At 35.3% G+C, this 14213-nt stretch overlaps 1 protein-coding gene across 2 annotated transcripts in view; it reads left to right on the plus strand.

The window, feature by feature from the left end:
* The window catches only part of GRID2 (glutamate ionotropic receptor delta type subunit 2), a 1522941-nt gene that overhangs the window by 1114275 nt on the left and 394453 nt on the right, over positions 1 to 14213 (plus strand). For both annotated transcript variants that reach the window (XM_063663917.1, XM_063663916.1), the window contains exon 9: positions 13389 to 13490. In XM_063663917.1, the coding sequence (XP_063519987.1) occupies positions 13389 to 13490 (102 nt within the window). The remainder of the gene's footprint in view (positions 1 to 13388; positions 13491 to 14213) is intronic.

A 14213-nucleotide genomic window follows, 5' to 3' on the forward strand; every position in this document is an offset into this window, starting at 1 on the left:
GGATCTCTGAGCTCATTGTATTTAGAGTTTACTGAGCTTCTTAAATGCTTATATTCATATTCTTTGTTATATTTGGGAGTTTTGGCCATTATGTCTTCAGATATCCTCTCTTCTTTTCTCTGTCTTCTTGTGGACTCCATAATGCATCTGTTTGTCCACTTGATGGGGTACCAATGGTTCCTTATTCTCTGTTCACTTTTATTTAATCTTTTTTCTTTCTGTTCCTTGGATTGATAATTCCCATGGTCTTCTCTTTACATTTGCTGAGTCTTTCCTCTGGCTGCTTAAATCTACCTTTGAAAATCTTTAGCAAAGTTTTTTCATTTCACTTGTACTTTTTAGCTACAAAATTTCTTTCTACTTTTAAGTCTCTTTATGGATGTTTATAAGTTATTCATGTATTATTTCTTGATTTCCTCTCCTTTTCTTTTAGTTCTTTGAGCATCTTTATTAGAGTTGTTTTATTACAGTTGTCCAGTAGGTCCACCATCATGTCTTTTTCAGTGACAGTTTCTGTTGGCTTATTTTATTTTTAAATGAGCCATTCTTTCCTGTTTCTTTGGATGCCTTATAATTTTTTTTGTTGATAATTAGACATGTGACTGTAGTAATGTAGTAACTCCAGCAATCAGATTGTACTTATTTCTCAGGGTTTCCTAGGTTTTCCCCTTTTGTTCTAAATGTTGTAGACTGTCTCTGTGCCAAGCATCAATCTGAGATGTATGCAAATTTAAGGTCTTCTCAAGTCTCTTTTGAGCCTGCACCTTTCCCTGGGCATACACAGCAACTTTCTAATTTCCCATGTGTATGTGGTTGCTTTTAAATGTCCTAGTATTTAATGTCTACCTCCAAAAAGAAGAAAAGAAAAAAATGAAGGTGGGAAGCAGGCACTGACCATTTAAATCCCCTGGAAATTGCTTCAACCAGAGGGGTAGGGGTGTGCAACAATGGAGGGGAGGTGCAACAACAGTGACTACCTAGCTCTTCGTCTACAAGTCTGTGATTAGAAGCAGCAGTAAGCAGTCAGAGCACAGATCTCCAATATTTGGATTATAACATTCTTTTTGCCCATGCTGGCTTCTGTGAACTGCATGTAAGTTGCTCCTGGAACATATTCATGGCTGCCTGCCATTGGACTGAGGGTCAGGATAGGTAGCTGCTACTGTTTTAAGAGTTCACATTGATCAAAAGTAACCATAATTTTCCTTATAAGCTTTCCACTGGAAGTTTCAAGCCTTCAATAGACTCCAGAACTCCAGAATATTTACATCAGATATAGATTCTGCCAGTGCAATTGTTGTCTACATGAGGAGACAGATTTTTGGTGCTTTCTATTTTGCCAGCTTCTCAAAATCTTCGTTTCTAATCTCGTTTCTCTCTCTCCTTGAAAGCTGGGGAGAACCAGCTGTGATTCTTATTTTTGTTGTTAGTGGACTATGGCTGTGAGAAATGTCCTCTGGATGGGTATGCCACTACCCCCTACACAGCTCACATCTCACCCACAACCTTCGTTTTCCCCTGCTCTGGACCAGCCTTTTTTTATTTCTTTATTTCTTTTTCACTTGATTGGCTTCCAAAAATGAGAAAAGAAAACCTGTGAGATCTCTTAAGATTCGTGCCCCAAATCATATATCATCACTTCTGCCACATTTTACTGGAGAAAAGTCACAGAGCAAACTCAGATTCAAGAAAAGGGGCTGTCTTAGACATTTTGAGCTTCTATAATAAAATACCTTAGTTTGGGTAATTCATAAATAGTAGTAATTTATTTCTCAGAGTTCTAGAGGCTGAGAAGTCAAGGCATCAGCAGATTCAATACCTGGTGAAGGCTTGCTCTCTGCTTCATAGGTGGCACATCTTGCAGAAGGGGTGAACAGTATCCTCACATGGCCAAATGGGAAGGCAACTTCCTTCAGTTCATTTTATAAGGGAGCTAATCCTATTCATGAGGGAAGAACCCTCATGAATTAATCACCTTCTTAAACCTTTAATACAATTGAGTTCCAACATATGAATTTTGGAGCACACCAATATTAGGGAAGTGGACTCCATCTCTTGAAAGAAGAATGGTATGTGTGCACAGGGATAGGAGGAATTATCTGTGGCCATGTTGCAGGCAGACTACCACACAGTGCTCTGCTTTTTCTTATCATTTTCTTTGATGACATCTGATCCTTTCTCACAAATATCTCCTTTGTAAAATACTTAGCACTTATTATTTATATCAGTCATTTGGGAATTAGTCATATACTCCCTAGTGGAATTTGTTGTCATTAAAAATTTTTTCCTGTTTTGTCATTTCAAAAACAATCACAAACTCTTGGAGGTTAAAGATTATGTTTTATATTTCCTTGTACCCCACAAAACCAGCATAGTAGGTATTTAATAAATAACTGTCTTCTTAATTATAAATTTTAAGTGGTAGAAGAATAATGTATTTACACTAATGCATGGTGGTTGTATTATTATCCACTAGATTATTTCTTGCTGCATATTATACACTGCATTATTTCTTGCTTCATATCAATCACTTAGTACTGACCTCCTTTTTAAAATACCCCTGACTTTCTCATGCTTATCATACATATAAGTTTATAGCTAAGAGTTGCGAATGGACACAGATATGGGAAGCATATTTAAGAGGATTAACAAAAGAGTAATTAGAAGAACACATAAATCCACGAGGAAAAAGATGACTCTTTTTTGAAGTACGCTAGCATTTTCAACATACCTGTTGAGTTCATGATTTACGGGAGTTGCAATTGTTTAAATGTTTGGAATACTCTGCAATAAAATAAAAATTCTCTTCAAAGTTGAAAAAATGCTCAGAGGCGTACTTCCTCATTTGATGATTCATAGTTACCAATGAAACCCAAGAACTCCGTGCACATTTTCAGCAAGAGCAAGGCATCTGGTAGCAAGGGAGCTGGAAAGGAAGAATCATACAGTGACCTAGACAACTGTCATGTCGGTGTTAGCATCAGATAAACTGATTGCAATGGTTGATTGTGCTATCTCTAGCAAGAGTAATTTAGAAAACCTGAATAAGAAACCCTCTCTTGTTCATCACAGGGATGACTCTTGGTGTGAACCCAATCATATTAAACAATTGTAGAATCACCAAGCTAGACATTTTATGAGATTAACTGATTTATTCCTCATCTTGAAATAAAACCTGCATGCCACAAAACTCTTCTATGCTGCTGAGACTTAGTTCTTTCTTTGAGAAAAATAAGACCCATTTATTCATGCAATACATTTTCATTGTGTGTGAATTGTATACTAGACCTGTTCCATGTGCTTGCCATACGTCAGTGAATAGAAGAGGCAAAGATCTTTGCCTATGGATCTTGCAGTCTAGTAGGGGACATAAATTATTTCATAAGCTTCCCCTTTATAAATATCATTAATCCTTACTAATAATGGTACTTACAACAATGTTTATATATTTTACATTGCTTTTCTGATAATATAAAAAAAACTATTCACAAAATAAACCCAATCACTAATAAGCTGTGAGTTTTGAGTTTAGAATTCTTTTTAACCAAACATTTCTTTTTCAGATCAAGAAACTAAGGTTTTTAAAAAACTGATTTTACTGAAAATAAAATCTAACCACGCATCCTAATGTTCTTTACTTCTTTATCTGTCTTTGAAAAATATCTTCCTTTCTCTATGTTGAGTTAGATATGCATTCACAAAATCTACCATACTGTCCATATATGTTAGGTATAAATTTTTGAGCTCATATGAAAGAAACCAAATTTGAATAGTTGAAGCAAAACAGAGGGTTTATTATTTAAAAAAATATATTTTCTCGAGGACCCCAAAACACAAAGCTGACCTTGAGAAGTGAGCACTCAAAACTATGATGGCTGTCTGCATGACCCTTGCTCTAATTCCTCTCTGAAATAGTGTCTCATTGATTCAGGTAAAAAATGACAGCAGTTTCTGGAGCTATACTGCCTGTGTTCAAATCCTGGCTATGTCATTTGTTAGTTGAGTCACCTGGAACAGGTAAATTAATCCCTCTAATTCTCAATTTCCACATCTGTTAAAATTAGCATAATTATAATCATATCAGGATAATACTGATAGGATTATAGCAAAAAAAGATAAATAATATCTAATGATTGGCACAATACCTGCTTCATAAGAAGTCTTCAGTAAATATAAACCACATTTATTAAATAGGAGATGTTAAGAATTGAGCTGAGCTGGGGAGGGCTGAGCTGCCAGATGTGGGAGTATTCAATTAAGACAATAAGCCAAAATGAAAGTAACAATTAAGCTTTTATTCCACTTACTGTGATAGTATAATCAAGAGTCCAGAAAGAAAGTGCCGGCTTCACCTGTGTTTCATTTTCCCTACAAATGGCACCACGCAAGGGTCAGATGCATTAGTACAGTTTTGGATAACTGTCTTACTGCTCAGGGAACCCCAAACAAAAAGTTCCTATGGTTTTATGGACCTGAGGGCAGGAGAAGAGGCTAGGGGAAGATCTAGGAATGGGAAAGTACCAAGTACTAAGTCAGAATGGAGAAAAGTGTCCTCCAGGGTACCCACTCCTCCCAACAAGCACATCTTGGCAGAGGCTCCTGGAAAGCCTCATCTCAGAGTCCCCAGTAAAGAAGCCTCTGAATGGAGGCTCCTGGGCTAAGAATGCAAATATATATATAAAACATGGCTGGCCAGGGGTCCTAAGTCCTTGACTTCAACGCCCGTCAGAGACTGCAGCACATTGTCTGTGCAAGTCAGTTTGGGGAGGGAAGCTTTCCTCTGTGAAGGCCTCCCAGGCAAAGCCTTTGTATTGCCTAGGGCAGGGCAAAATCATACAGAGGTTTTTGACTTGGAGCTGGATTCCTCGAGAGGATTTCTAGGAGAAATCCTCCCAAAAGATTCAACAGTTTATATTTCATTTGTATGTTGGTGGTTCTGTTTCTAGTGGGATATAGTATAGATGAAAAATATCTAATGTAGATTAGATATTACTCTTATTATTACTATTGCTATGATTGCTTGTATATAACTGTTCAGATTATAGCTCCAATAAAACAACTTATTTTATTTTATCCAGGGTTAGGTAATATCATTATTCCTCATACTGAAGGCTTTTGAAAAATATTCATTGATCTTTACTATACAGAGTTTAACCTTTCTGCTCTCAGGAAGAAAGATAATTGGAAATTCACCATCTAAATTTAAAAGGGGGAAAAATCTCAGCTGATAGCTGGTAACACGGTGTTGGCTATATATTGAGATATTTATTTAAAGCATCATATAAGAAATGATGTACAGGCCAGGCACGGTGGCTCATGCCTGTAATCCCAGCACTTTGGGAGGCCAAGGTGGGTGGATCACCTGAGGTCAGGAGTTTGAGACCAGCCTGGCCAACATGGTGAAACCCCATCTCTACTAAAAATACAAAAATTAGCCAGGTATGGTGGTGTGTGCCTGTAATCCCAACTATTCGGGAGGCTGAGGCAGGAGAATCACTTGAACCTGAGAGGCGGAGGCTGAAGTGAGCCAAGATCATGCCACTGCACTCCAGTCTGGGCAACAGAGTGAGACTCTGTCTCAAAAAAAAAAAAAAAAAAGAAAGAAAGAAATGATGTACAATCACTGTAACGTGTATTAGGTTTCTTGTTTAAAAATCATCTAAATTTGTTTAGTATCCAATAAAAATTGAGGTCTCACTTTTGTGCCAAGAATTATGTATTTAATAAATGGGAGAGGAAACAAAACAGTATTTTTTCTTGAACACATGGAAATTTATAGATAATTGCTGCAATAAATATTAATCATATAAAATATATATTAAACAAACTTAACTACAATATTACTGTTAAAGAGAGGAACATGATTCTGTATTACAGTATATGAGGTAGCCTGGGGTGGGGGCAGGAGATCAAGGAGAGTTTACCCCAAACTACAGGTGTTTATATTGAGATCTAAAGGATGAGGAAAAATGACTTTACTAATTCATTAAAGAATCGTAGGTGTCTTAAGCTTGTTCCAATCAAGGAAAACTGTATATTCAAAACCATTGGTTCTCACATTTGGCTCTACTTTGGAATCATCTTCATAACTTTACACAATACTGATGCCTAGATTTCATGCCCAGATTCTGATTTCATTGGCATGGGGTGTGGCTTTGGTGTTGGGATCTTTTTTTATAACTCTCCTAGTGGTTCTGATATACTTTAGTCAGTGCTTTAGAAACAATGTTTAAATTTTCAAGGTAGGAGGGTTATGTCTTACTCAAGAAACCATAGGAAGACTCATATGGTTGGAATTCAAAGAAAAAGAGGGAATGTGTTATGACATGAGTCTATGAATATAAATAATACCAAATCATGCAAATTCTGGTAGGCCACATCCAAAGTTTGGCCTTTACCTTGAGAATACTGGAAGACTATGGAAAGACTTTAAGCAGATGTTATAATCTCAGAATTTATGTTTGCAATGAAAGACTGTAAAGAGAAGCTATGAAGTTAGCTTTGGCTAGGATGGTAGGAAGGAACGAGTTAAATAGATTCAGGAGATATTTTTAAAGAGGTGAAATTGGCAGAGTTGGGCAAAGGATTGGATCTGAGAGGTGGTGAGACTGACAGCTTGATTTTTGGCTAGTGGGACTGAGCTGATAGTAGGGATAGATAGGTAGGGATAGATAGTGAGCTTAATCTTAGAGATATTTGAGCTCCCTTTGAGGTATCTAAGCAGAGACAGTGAAGTGATAGTGAAATATAAGGAGATGGCTGAGCTTGAGATTTTTATTGTTTAGGAGTAAAGATCTAAATTGCAATAGAGATGCTTTACATTAACCTTGTCAGTTTCATAAAAATTTCTTTACTGGTACAAAACATGGTAAAGGCACTGTAATAGACAGAAAAATGATTCAGATGGTACCCATGACCTTAAGTGGTTAATTATTTAATGGAGGAGATAGGAAAGACAGTGATAATTTAATGTGATTTTAAAATGAACATCTTAAAATGTCTCAAGGTAGAATGGAATAGAAGAGAAGAAAATCCAGCAACTTTTATCAGGTTGTAATAATTAAATGCTAAAATATTATTGGAAAAAATAATAATATTCTGATCTGATAGAAAAGGAAAGCTAATAGAATTTGAGGGAGGGGAATGACCCCGAAGAATCATGAGAACTCTCAGGGATACAACATCATATTAGGACACGGTATCTAGTTGGAAACATTTTGGTTTTTCATTCAGCTTGAACTGGAGAACCAAAAAGAAAGAAGAATAAAGAGGACAGCAGGAGTTTTAAATCATGGATTTGTTTATTCGAATCTGCCATGTACCAATACAACAATACTATGATAAGAGCTAGGAGTACAACTGTGGACAAGGTAGTCATCATTCTGGCACATAGTTTATAGGTTCATATCATATTTATTATTAAAAAAATAGTTTATTTGAGACAATATCCCTAGTTAGCTTTCACAAAGGAAACCAGTCAAATTAATGACTTTATTAAAAGACGTTAAGTAGCCATTCTATGAGTTTGCATTCCCTGTGTGTTGAAGAAAGTTTTTTTTTTTTTTCTTTTTTTGAGACAGTCTTGCTCTGTTGCCTAGGCTGGAGTGCAGTGGCGCCCTTGGCTCACGGCAACCTCCGTCTCCCAGGTTCAAGCAATTCTCCCGCCTCAGCCTCCCAAGTAGCTGGGATTACAGGCATGTGCCACCACACCTGGCTGATTTTTGTATTTTTAGTAGAGGTGGGGTTTCACCATGTTGGCCAGGCTGGTCTTGAACTCCTGACCTCAGGTGATCTACCCGCCTTGGCCTCCCGAAGTGTTGGGATTACAGGCGTGAGCCACCGCACCCAGCCTGAAGCAAGTTTTAGGGCAGTGGTTTTCAACCTTGGCTATACATTGGAATCACCTAGAAAGGCTTTTAAACTACTGATGCCTTGGTTATACTCCTGGGGATTCTGACTTAATTGTCCTGGGGTTTGGATGGAGCATCAGAATTTTTTAAAGCTTTCCATTCTAATAGTCAACAAAATATTCTAATAGTCAACAAAAGTTGAAAGCCACAGTTTTAAGGGCATGTTTTATCACTCAGACTACTAAGTCACCCGAAAAATGAGACTAAGCAAGGCACAAAAGAATTCTGATTATATAGGAAAAATAATAACAAACACTTCTTTAGTCTCAGTGTGTCATGAACACTTCTAAACACTTAACATATTTTAAATCAGTTAGTGGTCCCAAAAACTGTATGAGGAAGTCACTTTTACTATTCCCATTTGAGAGATGAGAAAACTGAAACCCAACAGCACACACCAAGTAAGTGTTAGAGCAGGTACTTGAACTCAATCAGTTTTCTTCTAGAGCTTCTTATCTGAACTGGTATGCTATATTGCCTCTAAATGTAGTGTAATGGTAATTTTATGCCAGAAGAATTATAAAAGAAAGGAAAACCTATAAAAATAGAATATCATTAAATCAGTTAAATGCTAGTTGATAATAGAGTGATTATTATGACTGCATAAAACATCTGTGGGTTATACATATGTGTATATAGACATATATATGTATATGTGTATACATTTATTCAAATATATCTACATATAGATATATGTATACATATTTGTATATATGTGTGTGTATATATATATGCTGGTTCTCATGTTTTCTTCATTTGTAGGAATCAGTTAACAAGTTCTTGTTACATAGTATGAAGGTTCTGTTTTCAGTAGTGAAACAGGGAGATAAAAGTGGTTGAACCATGTGATTTTTTTTTCTGACTTTTCAAAGACATTTTCTCCTGAAGGAAGCTCAAGTGCTAAAGCTATTCCACATAATCTCAAGAACAACTACTACTTTATAGTAATGACCAAACTGTAGTAATAGAATCTTAGGAGCATATAATCATCCTCTAGGGAGCACATTTTACAAATTGAACCTATTTTGCAGGTGGAAATATCATAAAGAAAATTATCATTGGAGAGATTACTGGCACACTGCATTCATTCACATGTCAAAGTGGAAAACATTCCAATTTACTTCTATAAAACATGTATCTGAGTCAACCTGCCGTATGTATTTTTTACACTTTCTATCCCCTTACAGAATATCTACCAAATAAATGCTGCACATTTCTAAGTGGCTGTAAGCTGCTTTGCCTATGGCTTTTTATTCCCTCTTTTTGTCAGCTGAGAAATCAAGCAAACGAAACATTGTGGCTGGTAGCATAGGTCCTCAGTGCAGTGGATATTTTGTGTCCGGCAGCTGGAGCATTGGTCGTACAGACGGGCTTCATTTGTTCTGTATGAATACAAGCTAATAAATGGAGAGAATTCCATTTGGTGTTCAATTAAGAGCTCTCCTGACTCCTGTTATTAAAGCCTACAAACTATTGAGCATAAAATTAAAATTGAGCAGTTCAGCTCTTTTTGACATTATAACACTGCCTGAAAAATAATGATGTAAAACTCAAGAGTCGCAAGTCATTCCTTACAGCCCATGGCAAATAAGAAGTGGAAACATTGAGGAAGAAAGAGTAAATGTTTAAAACTTGATCATTAGTACACATAATGTTAGGAGCAGGCTACTGTGCTTATGCAAATACATCAACCCAGTTTGTTGAACACAAGATATTACATTGGTTTTAACAGAATGTTACAAGATTATTATTGCCAAAGCTCCAATGAAGGAAATAATTAAAGCACTAGGCATTTTAAGGTCTTAAAATGACAGAAAATACTATAGCAAATCAATAACCGGAAAATGCTATACAAAATCAATATACTGTAATTGAAAGGAAATTGAATTGGGTTTACTTTTTTTATCCCTTCCAAATTTTCTTCAGACTGCCAGACCACTGAAGATAGTGAATCTTGTTTTGCCATCAGTGGTGTGACTTTCTGTAAGTCTCATGTGCTGCAGGGGCCACCTTTATTGTTTTTTATTTAGGAAGAACTCAGCTGAACAGACGGTATGAGATTTTGTGTGTGTGTTCTCTTTACTAGTCTTGGACTCATTGTTAAAAAAAAAAAAAAACAGAAACGAAATCAAAGACACAGCAGACAAAAACAACCATCTCCACATAACCAGAGAAGTCAAATTAATGAGAATTCAGACATTGAAACCAGAGGACTTGTTAGATAAGCCTCACACTTGAACCTAAGTGAAGTTCTTCTAGTTTTTATCAAACACTATGCCTGTCATTCTTGCTATGCAACAAGAAACATTACCAGTTGCAGATACAAATTCAATTTGAATCTATATGAATCTAACTCATCTTTATTGCTTATTATTTTAAAAAGTTATTATAATCAACCAAAAAACTTGAACTGAACCTCAGGGAGATAAGTGGATATGAACAGAAATTAAAGAATGTTAAAATGAGAAATCCAGGCTGGGTGCTGTGGCTTAAACCTCTAATCCCAGCATTTTGGGAGGCTGAGGTGGGAGAATCCCTTGAGCCCAGGAGTATAAAACCAAACACTTAATAATTCTGAGTCTCAGTGTTGTTGACTATGAAATAGAAATATCTTCCCTACCTACCTTAAATAGATCACATTTATGAAAAAGATTCATAAGTTATAAAACAACACTTCAATGAAAAATGCTGTATCTGGACTTTAAAAAGAAGTGAATTAAATACTAATTTCACCTCTTAGCAAATATGTGATCTTAATGAAGTCATTAGTTTTCTTGTCTATTAAATAATAATGGTAAGAGCACCTTCTCATGTGGTCATTGTGAAGCTTACATGTATAAAAAGCTCAGTACCATGGCTGACACATAGAAAGTATTAAACAGTGTTCAAAAATGTAATCAATATAGGAAATAAGTATTATTTTATTTCCTTAATAATTTCTTAGTTATACCCCATTATGATATGTGATAAGAGAATGTACTTTATTTTTAATTTTCCAGATAATCTTTATCCTAAACATTCTTTACTTCCAAATTCAGTCTTTGAGCATCCTAGCTCTTGACATCCACAGCTAATATTTAGGAAACATTGAAGTTTGTTTGTACATTTGAAGGAAGAACTAAGCTAAATAAATGGAACTTACCAATCCTAAAATCTAGACTGCTGTTATTAAGAAGAAGAACAACTGTACAAATGCTGTTATCAAAGGACATATGAGTCAGGCAGAAAAAAAAAAGAACACAGAAAGGTGAAAAGTCTTTGTCAAGCAGAGGAGAGAAATTATTGTCTTGTAATACATATGAGAGAGTCTATCCAAATATTAAACATTTTTAAAATGAAAAGAAATATTATACATGGTATAAATAATGTTTAAGTCATTGCCTAGGTTAGAAGATGAGATATATTTACCTATTCTACCTACTTCAAATGCTTTTTTGCTGTTGTTATTTGGAACCTCCAAATACTAGAATGCTTTCAATTATAAAACCATTGACCATGTTCAGTTATGTTTAAAAGAGAACATCATTCTGAGGAAGCTGGAAATTATATATTTATAAATGTTTGTCCATAGCATTGCTGAAACAAATGGCTCAGGTTTCACTGTTAATCCAGTTGCTGATATTTTTGACTACTCAATACACCAAAATGGTACAGTCAAGTTGGTGCTAATAGATGTCATTTGTTTACACAAACTGACAATAGGTTCACCAAACTTAAGAGACGAATCGAAGGTTGACAGAAAAGAAATTCTTGTGTGTGCTTTGGCAGCTTAGATATATTTACCATGAACAAGATTATATCTTAAAAGCTATTTGTTAAGCTTAAAATTAAGTTATATGGTTGTAATATGTGGAGATAGCACATTGGAATAGCTCTTCACTTAATGTTATAGATCACTTTTTCCACCAATATTATTTGGTCTAGGAAAGTAAAATCCTCTTGAGGAAGTAATTAGAAAAAGCACACATCAGGGAATGTAATTGAAGATAGACTTTTGTTGACCTCAGAAGAGAAAAGCTCAAAAGAAATTTCATAAAGTTTTAAATTTGGCAAGAGGACCGCAGTGTCTTTGATAATTAGACTTTCAACACATTTGGATTTGCTAATTGGATCTAAGTTCTAATTAGGCTTTTTATGTAACTAAGAATGACATATCATCGTATGAATTTAATGTGCTTTTACAGTTGAAACTAACAATTAGCAGCATTTTCCAAATTATTTTAATAAGGAAAAAGCTGGCTCTGCTGTTTATACTGTGACATTCCCTTCTCTTAAGATATATTATGTATATTTTAGTTTTCTTAATTAAACACCTTTTGGGGAGCTTAAAGGGAAACTTGGGTTTTAATAGGAAGCACCTAAATTGTTTATTTGTGGGGGAGACTTGCCAGCCAGTATGTAGATGACTTTGGAAGCTACAGACAAACCGCAATAAAAAGAAATAAATCACAATCATCAGGAGGAAACAGCACAAATAACCATTTGCCCCTATGACCATTCAGTTAATCAAAACAGTCTCTGAATATGATGAAAGATCTGTTACACTTTTAAGTGTGCACATGCAGAATATGTTCCCAAATGTGAAGGCTCATGGAGCTGGTTTCAGGATGAATAATAGGAAATTTCTTCTCAAGATGTGCATTACAACATTCTCTCTCTCTGTAGCCTTGTTCCGTGAACAGTTATATGCTAATTCAAGTCAAATCATCTCTTTCTTTTCTCCATATTTTTGATTGAGACTCATCAATTTTTATCCTATTCAGATATATAGACAGTAATTTAAAAACTGGTAGCCTCAGATTTGTATATTCCAAGAGATAAGACCTATATAACAACATAAAATTAAACTACCATTTGGGTGAGTAAAGAGCAGTGAGTCATTGCAAGACTTTAAGGGAAAGGCTGCTGCCAAAATATTCCAAGCAAATTGATAACACTGCCAAAAAGGCAAGTTACATTGTTTTATGTGCTATGAATACTTTGAAAACAAAGACATACACATGATTTTTTTCAAATAAAAGCAGTTGCCCTTTTAACCATGTTAAAAATAGTGCCTTTTTTCCCAGTAAAAGCCATATCAGATCAAATTAAAACCATTGAAACTATTAGAGAATCTAACTTACAGGAATTGATATATTAAAAGAGACATTATGGTAGAGTTATATGTGCTATTATTTTTCCAATTAGTGCATTACTGGGACTGAGTGATTGGTGTATACATAACTCCTCATTAAGTGAAATATCCTCAATGAGCCTCCTAAAGCACATTGGGTACTGTCATGTGCCATATGATGATATTTAAAAGCAAGAAATGGCATTTCTAATAACTTCATTTCCTATTTAAAAAGAAAACCTGTGCAGTACTCTTTCCATGCCAATTATTCTAAGAGCTATCACATAGTTCTCCATAAGGACTATACAGAGGTGATGGGACTGTTCTTCAGGCAGAAAAATGACCAAAGTTGTCTTATCTTTCAGCTTGGGTGCTGGAATCCTGTCACAGGTCTGAATGGGTCACTGACTGACAAGAAATTGGAGAATAACATGCGTGGAGTGGTTCTACGTGTGGTAACTGTTCTGGTAAGTATTATCTGAGCCTTGTGGTTTTGACTTTTAGAGGTTACTTTATCCTATATTTCTTTCTTTTATTAACTGATGACATAATCTTAAAAGAGCTTTTAACAAATTCTAAATACGCTTTCTAAGATTTTTTAATGGTCATATTTCACAGCCTTCAATTTACGTGGATCAGGATTACAGTTTTGCAGACTTTTAATTACAGTGCATGTGTTAAGAATTTTCTTAGAAATTTTAGGCTCAATTTCCATCCTACAGTTTTCTACACATGATAAAGTAAAGGTGTGTCTCAGGCCTTCTTTCATTAAAACTATAGTGAACATAGATAGTGAACATATAGTGAACATTGAAACTATAAATGAACATAACCCTGACCATGCTAAACAATGGTAGATTTCGTAAAATGTACATTCTGTAATAGTGAAATATTAACAAACTGAGAATCTTTTTCTCGTAAGAACCTACTTCAAAGGGAAGCTGTTGTTTAATAGGCATCTATTGTCGACTGTATTCCAGGCTCAGTGCTGATTACTGAGGACATTGACAAATAAAATGACAGATATAATTCTGTCTTGATAGAACTCATCATCTAGTGATTCTGTGAATGTTGAATAGGATTACAGTAGTTTCCCCTTATCTGTGGGGAATGCATTCCAAGACCCCCAGTGGATGCCTGAAACTGTGGATAGTTTTATGTTTTCTTTCAACACAATCACATTGTGTAGG

The sequence above is a fragment of the Pongo pygmaeus genome, chromosome 3 (genome assembly GCF_028885625.2).
Source record: "Pongo pygmaeus isolate AG05252 chromosome 3, NHGRI_mPonPyg2-v2.0_pri, whole genome shotgun sequence".
NCBI lineage: Eukaryota > Metazoa > Chordata > Mammalia > Primates > Hominidae > Pongo > Pongo pygmaeus.